The sequence below is a fragment of the Populus trichocarpa genome, chromosome 11 (assembly GCF_000002775.5).
Source record: "Populus trichocarpa isolate Nisqually-1 chromosome 11, P.trichocarpa_v4.1, whole genome shotgun sequence".
NCBI lineage: Eukaryota > Viridiplantae > Streptophyta > Magnoliopsida > Malpighiales > Salicaceae > Populus > Populus trichocarpa.
In genome coordinates, this window is record NC_037295.2 from 3,666,243 (window position 1) to 3,675,633 (window position 9,391).

At 36.2% G+C, this 9,391-nt stretch overlaps 2 protein-coding genes across 2 annotated transcripts; both read left to right on the plus strand.

Annotated features, from left to right (window-relative positions):
• The first annotated feature begins 3,061 nt into the window (after window positions 1-3,061).
• LOC7485569 (serine carboxypeptidase-like 31) lies at window positions 3,062-6,671 on the plus strand. The gene is made up of 10 exons (XM_024580887.2): window positions 3,062-3,403; window positions 4,077-4,184; window positions 4,351-4,446; window positions 4,560-4,652; window positions 4,737-4,819; window positions 4,911-5,198; window positions 5,468-5,598; window positions 5,798-5,893; window positions 5,983-6,088; window positions 6,257-6,671. The coding sequence occupies exons 1-10, from the start codon at window positions 3,124-3,126 to the stop codon at window positions 6,401-6,403; spliced, it is 1,428 nt and encodes a 475-aa protein (XP_024436655.1). The 5' UTR covers window positions 3,062-3,123; the 3' UTR covers window positions 6,404-6,671.
• A 137-nt stretch (window positions 6,672-6,808) lies between these two features.
• Window positions 6,809-9,143, plus strand: LOC112323308 (uncharacterized). Its single transcript, XM_024580888.2, has 2 exons — window positions 6,809-8,523; window positions 8,841-9,143. The coding sequence occupies exons 1-2, from the start codon at window positions 7,440-7,442 to the stop codon at window positions 8,873-8,875; spliced, it is 1,119 nt and encodes a 372-aa protein (XP_024436656.2). The 5' UTR covers window positions 6,809-7,439; the 3' UTR covers window positions 8,876-9,143.
• The last annotated feature ends 248 nt before the right edge of the window (window positions 9,144-9,391 follow it).

Consider the following 9,391-nt stretch of genomic DNA (forward strand, 5'->3'; position numbering starts at 1 on the left):
TTTAGATTTGGTTCTTGCACATTTGAATCACTTATGAATTTATATTCGATAAATTCAACATGTATAGATTCAACAATCACATTAGTTTCTAAATCCAAAAGTCTATAAGCCTTTGAATTTTGTGCATAACCAACAAAAACACTCTTAAGACCTCTGGGCCCTAATTTTGTTCTTTGAGGATCAGAACTTTTATAAAAAGCTACACACCCCCACACTTTAAAATAATTCAGATTTGGTTTTCTACCGTTCCATGCTTCATAGGGAGAAATAATTGATTTTTTAGATAGTACTCTATTATGAATGTGACATGCAGTAAGTAAGGCTTCACCCCATAAATGATTTGGTAATTTAGCATTCAAAAGCATGGCATTGACCATATCCACTAAGGTCCTATTTTTCCTTTCAGCAAGTCCATTATGTTGTGGTGTATAGGGTGCTGTCATTTGATGGATTATTCCGTTTTCCTCATAAAATGTAGAAAACTCCTTAGAAAAGTATTCTCCACCTCTATCACTTCTAAGAACTTTAATTTGCCTTTCCTTTTGATTTTCTACCATTTTATTGAATTCCTTGAATTTTCCAAAGGCTTCATCTTTAGTTCTTAACAAGTAAACATAGGTAAAACGAGAATAATCATCAATGAAAGTTATAAAATATCTTTTCCCACCCCTTGTTAACATACCATTTATTTCACATATATCAGAATGGACCAACTCAAGTAATTGAGAATTCCTTTCTACTTTAGGAAAAGGCTTCTTTGTCATCTTTGCTTAAATACATACTTCACATTTTTCTTTATTATTGTGTTGATATGAAATATAACCATGCTTACACATATATTTCAAATATCTATAATTTATATGTCCTAATCTTGCATGCCAAAGAAGAGAAGTAGATTCAACCATATAAGCAGAAATAACATTGATTTCATTAATACTGAACTTAAACATGCCATCACAGGAATAACCCTTTCCCACAAACATCCCACTCTTAGTTACAATAACCTTATCAGACTCCAAAACAATCTTGAACCCTTTCTTGCTCAAGAGACTAGCAGATACAAGGTTTTTTCTAATTTCAAGAACATGAAACACATTGAGTAAAGACAATTTTTGTCCAGAAGTAAAGTACAACTCAATAGTTCCTTTTCCCAAAACTTTGGCAGAATTATGGTTGCCCATCAAGACCTCTTCAGGTTTTTTCAATTCTTCATAAGTCTTGAACCATGCTTTATTGTTGCAAACATGAACTGTTGCACCAGAATCCAGCCACCAATCTTAAGTCTTTACAACATTAGTTGCCATATTTAATTCGGTAATCATTCTAATTTGAATGTTTGAAACCATGACAACTAACTCCCTGACTTCGTCTTTTTCAACCATATTCACTTTGAAAGAACCACATTTCTTGTTGAAATTCTTGAATCTGCACTCTTTTATATAGTGCCCTTTATTTCCACAATGGAAACAAACTCTATGCTTCTTATTAACATATTGTTTCTTCTTGAATTTGTTTCCTTTCTTTTGCACTTTCAGATTGTTTTGAGTCATTGTCAAACCAGTTTCAGTAACCAAATTCACTTTAGAATTTGTTGCTTGCAATTCACGCATACGAGATTGAACCTCAATTTGCAAGTGTGTTTGAAACTGTTCAAATGTATAATTGTCTGTAGAATGCAACATCTTCTTCCTATATTCATTCCAGGATGGAGGAAGTTTTGATAAAACAGCCCCTACTTGAAGTGAATCAGGAACTTTGATATCCAAATCACTAAGTTTTGATATCAGCATTTGAATTTCATGGACTTGATCCATGATTGGCTTATTATCAGTAATCTCATACTCAAAAAATTTTAAAGCAAGAAAACGATCAGAACCTGATTTTTCCTGCTTGTAGTGTGTCTCCAAGGCAGCCCGAATTTCTTTTGGTGACTTTAATTTGGAGAAGATGTCATAAAGTCGACTGGTCAAAGTATTCAGTATATGCCCTCGACAAAGCACTTCATCTTCTTCACGTTTTACTCTTGTAGTCTTAATAGTGGCAGATTCATCTTCTTGTGGTTCAGGTAGTGCAGATAGATTCGGATCAAGAATATAGTAAATCTTTAATGAACTAAGTAAGAATATCATCTTGTCCATCCATCTTGTGTAAGTCGTACCATCAAGAATATCATCTTGTCCATCCATCTTGTGTAATTCGTACCATCAAACCGATCTAGTTGAATTTTGACATCCTTAGCAACTTTGACGCTAGAATTCATATTTGTCTCCATCAAAATAAACACCTTAAAATTGTTAGAGAAATTTAGGATGGAAGCAAATATGGAGTTGGCTTAGAGGCGTGAAAACACCATCTTTAAGGTGTTTATTTGTCACACACAAAGACAACACCTCCAGGATACAACTAAGCCCTCTAAACCTCTAAAAAAATGAGAAGATAAGACCAAGAAAAGAATGTCTTTTTGTTGTTATTTCTTTTCTGTATAGTAACATGCTTTTATAGACTTGAAACATAACGATGAAACAGTATGACTGTTCATCAAACAATATGACTATTGATGAAACAATATGACTGTTCATGAAACACTATGGTTGTTCATCAAACAATATGATTGTTGATGAAATAATATGATTGTTCATCAAATAGTATGACTATTCATATTGAGTTCCAAGTTCCAAATGATATTATAAATGTCCATATAATAACATTAGGAAGCCAAATAGGAGAGTTTGTCCATCATGGCTTAATTTACTACACAATAGAAACCCACACTTAGAAACATTAGGAGGGAGTGTCTGTTTCCAATGTGGGATAAACATCTTTTCTTTATTCATTTACAAACTACACCAACACACCAAACCATGTTCATGCAAGAACACTGTAGAAGCTAAGAACACTGTAGAAGCTGCCTAAAAATCCATGTCAGAAGTGCCTTTAAGGTATCCAATATGATAGAATCACCATGCCACATAGGACTACTCTCCCAAATATTAAATTTTTAAGATTTATCTCTCCTTCAAACCCTCCAATGGTATAAATAGACATGCTTGCTTTCTTTCTTTCTCGTATCATCTTCGGCTTTTTTAGAAGCTATCTCTCAGTAAATTGTTTTTTTTTTCCAAAATGGATTTGGTACCTAAGGTGACAAGTTTCCTCACTTTGGTTTTCATTGCTTTATCCTCTTTGGAGCCTGTAGTCTGTATTAGACACTGGCAATTGTCTGGCCAGCCACTGGTAGACGAGCATCTTGTAACTAATTTGCCAGGCCAGCCAGATGTGAACTTCAAGCACTATGCTGGCTACCTTACAGTCAATGAACAGAATGGAAGGGCATTGTTTTACTGGTTCTATGAGGCCACTACTCATCCTGATAACAAACCTCTAGTCCTGTGGCTTAATGGAGGTAAGCGCGTGTAACATATATAATATCATCACTGGATAGGCAGCTTCCATTTTTTCCTAATGTTTTTAGGCCAAAATGAAATCCACATAAACCCCAAGAAAGAATGATTACTATATGTAATCTTTTTAAAATTAATGCCCCATTCAAATCTGTCCTTTCGGCTCAGAAAAAAAAAAGGCTGGTCTAGTTATTGCAGCATCCTTCGTGGTGCCTCAGCCATAGTGCACGGCATTTCAGGATTTACTAGACAATAAAAGGAGCCATATAGATGTTACAGGGGCTTGAAATCTACTATATAGTATATGTAGTGGGAGAAACTTTAGTCATCCTCTAATATACGTTATAATGTCTTCAAGGCCATATAGATTTGTACCAATCTTTTTTACCAAATCTATTCAATTCACGTATAATTTTATGTGCGTATTACAGTGGAAAAGGAAGAGCACATGCTCGATCGTTCATGTTGCCTGCTCTATAGACAGATCCCCATAATATATAAACAAAACCTCTGCTAATAAACAATTAAGGATATATTATCAAAATCTCCATTAATTCTTAGTCTCAAAGTGGGGCTCGTTTTTCTCCCTCTTTCCACCTCATCCAAAGCAAGTTCTTTTCAATAACTACTTATTCTATGTTCTCTAATGAGGTGACAAGATGCTCCATGTTCCAGGTCCTGGGTGCTCTTCTGTAGGATATGGAGCAACACAAGAGATTGGCCCTTTCATAGTGGACACTAATGGGGATGGACTTAAATATAATCCTTACTCTTGGAATACAGGTATATATGTGAGGCCCCACAATCTTATTTTTCTCAACACAAAGACCAGCTTTCTGACTACAAAATATGACACAAGCATTTATGGTGGCCCTTTGCATAATGCTCCATTATATCTGATTAATTAGAAAACTTGAATTCAACATTCTTTGTGTCCATGATGATGCAGAGGCCAATATGTTATTCTTAGAATCTCCAGTTGGAGTTGGGTTTTCATATTCAAACACTACTAGTGATTATAATATTCTGGGAGATGAATTTACTGGTGAGTTTCATGCTGACTCTTCTGTAGAAATTGTGTTATTATGAGTGCTTTTTGGACCATTTTGATTTTGGTATCAACAGAAAATCTTGAGTTTTTTCCTACCTCTTTGCCAGCAAATGATACCTATGCTTTCCTGCATAAGTGGTTTCTCCTGTTTCCATCATATAGATCGCGGGCGTTTTATATTGCAGGAGAGAGCTATGCAGGTATTTCACCTTGGCAATAATTTCCCGACTCGTTCTGATTAAACTCTAACCACACTGATGTTACTTTTTAACATGTATTAACAGGAAAATATGTTCCTGAGCTTGCTGAGCTTATAAATGACAAGAATAATGATACTTCGCTTTACATCGACCTCAATGGTATTCTGGTATGGTCTTGTAACAAAATCTTTATGCATAACTTTCCTGCTTGTTGATAGTATTTGCTTAAGAACTCAGTGCTTTTTATGGGCGTTACAGTTGGGTAATCCTGAAACAAGTGACGCTGAAGACTGGAGAGGTATGGTGGACTATGCTTGGAGCCATGCTGTCATATCAGATGAAACTCATAAGATAATCAGACAAAGCTGCAACTTTGACAGTAATGACACATGGAGTAACGATGATTGTGCTGAGGCTGTTGATGAATTACTCAAACAGTACAAGGAGATAGATATTTACAGCCTCTACACCTCAGTTTGCATAGGTGATTCAGCAAGTTCAGATGATAAATTTACACAGATCATGTTTAGGCGCTCATCCAAGATGGTAAATGATTTCAGATTTGCTGAATCCTGTTGGTATTAATCATTTCAGTGAAGTGGGAATATGGCCTTTTTGAATTTTCAAAATGGACTTATTTAGTTGTTTAATTGTTTTTGCTGGAGTATTCTGATGATGAAATTCTTCTACTGTAGATTAGTCACTACTTTAATCTTCACTTTTGATGAACTTTTGAAGTTCATGGGTATTGATACTTACTTATTTTTGAAGCAAAGTGTAAAGTGACGACCTAACTGTCAAATTATATTTATCAGATGCCAAGGATTATGGGTGGTTATGATCCATGCCTTGATGAATATGCAAAAGCTTTCTACAACAGACCAGATGTTCAAAAGGCTCTCCATGTCAGTGATGGTCACCATCTCAAGAACTGGAGCATCTGCAAGTAATGCAAACTCTCTCTATATTCTTCTCTATAATACCTATAACAACTTTTATTGTGTTTGTCCATGTTTTAAGTTTCATTGACACAAGGGAATTTCAATGGCTGCAAATTGAAATTCCAGTTAATCTTGTGAAATCCATGAGACATATATGAGTTTTTCTCAAAACTGAAAAATATTTGTGCTAATTTCTGGATTCAGCACTAAGATATTTGTTGAATGGTTGGAACCGAGGCCATCAGTTCTTCCTATATACAAGAAGCTGATTACAGCAGGACTTAGAATATGGGTTTACAGGTTTGTATCCCTGCACTGTGGAGACAGTAATCAATGATTCAATGAAATATTCTTCATCACCCTCACATTATCCTTTTTGGATGGTTCAGTGGTGATACAGATGGAAGAGTTCCTGTACTATCTACAAGATACAGCTTAAGTTCTCTGGGCCTGCCAATCACCAAGGCATGGAGACCCTGGTACCACCAGAAGGAGGTATTTACTATCTACAAACATGCAAAAACCTGAACTAAACTAAATCAAACCTTATTCAGTTATTCCTGAAGTAGATCAATCACTCAATCTATATTTTTCAAGAAAAGAATTATTGACAGTATCATCTAGGTATCACTAACAAAGGGGAATAATTCTTTGGATATTCAGGTCAGTGGTTGGTTCCAAGAATACGAGGGGCTAACATTTGCAACATTTAGAGGAGCTGGACATGCTGTGCCACTCTTCAAACCAAGCAACTCACTTGCATTTTTCTCAGCCTTTCTTCTAGGAGAATCCCTGCCTTCTGTGAGATAAATCAGCAGTGTTAAGAACCAGCCATCTTGTTCCTCAAAGTTTTTTCTCATCATACTATATTAGATTGTCAATATACGTATATAAATAAGAGAGCAAGATGCCTGTCAGCAAGTGTTTTGGGAAAACTAGACATAGAACATAATCTGACTCTTTCCTCTGTGGTTCCATTTTGTTGATGGTGGAGCCGTGGATTGAGGAGATCAATTTTGAGAATGTTTTCTCTTTGTGAAAAGAATAAACTCCTCGTACACAACACTTCAAATGGTAATCCAATTTTCAACCACATAAATTTCTTTTTTTCTCTTTTCCTGTTAAGCATAAAAATCAATTTTAAAAAAATCAAATAATTAATAAATAATTCATATTTGAACAAGCACCGTCCAATTGCTAACCAATTAAACTAGAACTCTAGTTTAAGTAATGAATGTCGGTAAAACAAATTAAAAATGGCATGAAGAACTAAAGAGATATAGTACGATAAAGAGAGACAAGAAGTGAGAGAACAAGAGATACTAGAAAGAGAAAGAGGAAGAATTTGTGTTTTAAGTGTGTTAGTGAAACATTGAGATTTTGAAGGACAAAGACAGAGATGAAATATGGACAACGACGTGGAGTTTTGAAGGTGACGTTCTTTGACAAACACATTCGAGATCAAGATTCCTTCAAAAGTCAGGAAGGTTTCTTTCTTCATCTCTTTTATGGAAGTTTTTTCATGGAGAATGAGATCAGTGATCCAAGTGGCGTTTGTTCTTGACATTAGGTTTTATTAGCAGCATATATTCACCTTCCATCTATAGATTATTGTACAGTTATTAGCATATATATTTCAACTTGATCTTTGGAATCATTAGCAGATATTCAACAATTGTTAGCTGAGATGTAGGATCGTGTTTTCCTTCCTCATGTAATATATACTACTGTAAATGGAGAATGAAATGTACAGAGTAGAACAATTCTCTTCTTCTTACATGGTATCAGAGCAGGTTCTCTGCATATTTCTATAAGCATATTTCTTCAACGTTTTTTTTCTGCAGCTATGTCAAATACCACATCCCAGGCAGCCTCCTCTTTCACATCACCATCCATTCAAGACATATCCTCACCATATTTCCTTCATTCCGCTGATCATCCTGGTGCCATTCTGGTCTCCACTCTCCTTAATGGTGATAATTATCCTACCTGGAAAAGGGCAATGAAAATGGCCTTGAATGCCAAGAACAAATTGGTTTTTGTCAACGGTTCTCTCTCCAAGCCAACATCTTCTGTTGCAGAAACTCAACTGTGGGAACGTTGCAGTGACATGGTCTTGTCATGGATTCTCAATTCTATTGATAAATCCATTGTTAGCAGTTTAATCTATCTTGCTTGCCCCCGTGATGTCTGGCTTGATCTTGAGGATCGATTTTCTCAAAGCAACAATCCAAGGATCTTCAAACTGAAACGAGACATTGCTACTCTCACTCAAGGCTCCATGACAATCTCTGCATACTTTACAACACTCAAAAGTCATTGGGATGAGCTAGCCATGCTCACTCCCACACCACAATGCACTTGTGGCATCTTAACAGAATTGAATCACATGCAAGATACTGAACGTGTTTTTCAGTTTTTAATGGGGTTGCATGACTCATATGCTTCGATTCGTAGCCAAGTTTTGGCTATGGATCCATTACCTCCTGTTAACAAGGTATATTCAACCTTGCATCAAGAAGAGAAACAACGCCTTCTTCATATTCCCAGTTTTCCAACTGAGTCTGCTGCTATGATGGCTCCTCGTCATCTTTCTCATCGTTTTGACAGTAAAGGACGAGGGCGTGGTCGTCCAAAATGTGACTATTGTGACCGTGATGGTCACTGGAGAACACACTGTTATAAGCTCAATGGATATCCCAGCAACAGACCTCAACCTCGTGGAACATTTGATAGAACGTCTGGTTCGTCAAAGGCAGCAAATAATGTCATTGGTTCTTCCACACCAGCTGGTTCCTCAAAAACTGAAAATGTTGTTACTGGTTCTTCAACTTCTACTGAGATAGCTATCCCTGGTCTCACAAGTGATCAATACAATCGGCTCTTGGAATTTTTATCACCCGTGAACACCAACTCTGCCAATTTTGCTAGTAACTCTGTCTCCTGTAACTCTGTTTCTTTTTCTAACCGAGAATGGATTATTGATTCAGGAGCTTCAGATCACATGACTTCCAGTTTTTCATCCCTTGATAACACTCAACTTCTTAATCAACCATGTCCTATTTCACTTCCAAATGGTGACATCGTCTCTATCACTCATACTGGCACATTGCGTATTTCTCCAGAAATTTCTCTTCCTAATGTTTTATATGTACCATCATTTAAATTCAATCTATTGTCCATTAGCAAACTCACCAGTACTCTTAACTGTGTTGCTATTTTTTTTCCTGACTTTTGTGTTTTTCAGGACCTATCAACGAGGAAGCTGATTGGAACGGGTGAAGTACGGGATGGACTTTACCACTACAAACCTTTATCTGTCTCTGTTTTTCATTCTCAACGCATTCCTGACTCTACTCTTTGGCATCAACGACTCGGTCACCCTTCTACTTCAAGTATTCCAACAACTTTAAATTTTCCAAAATCACATTTGCCTTGTGATGTTTGTGCTAGAGCAAAACACACTCGTTTACCTTTCTTTTTTAATACAAATAAGAGCACGTTTTGTTTTAATCGGATTTATTGTGATATATGGGGTGGTTATCCTACAGCTTCATATTCAGGTGCCCACTATTTTTTAACCATTGTGGATGATTACTCACGTACTACATGGGTTTATCTCATGCGTATGAAATCAGAAACTTTTACTTGTCTTACCAATTTTTATGCAATGGTTAAAAATCAATTTAATTGCACCATTAAGCATGTGCGCACCGATAATGGACAAGAGTTTTTATCTAATAACATCCAAAAAATTTTTCACGGCCATGGCATTCTTCACGAGCGCACATGTGTGGA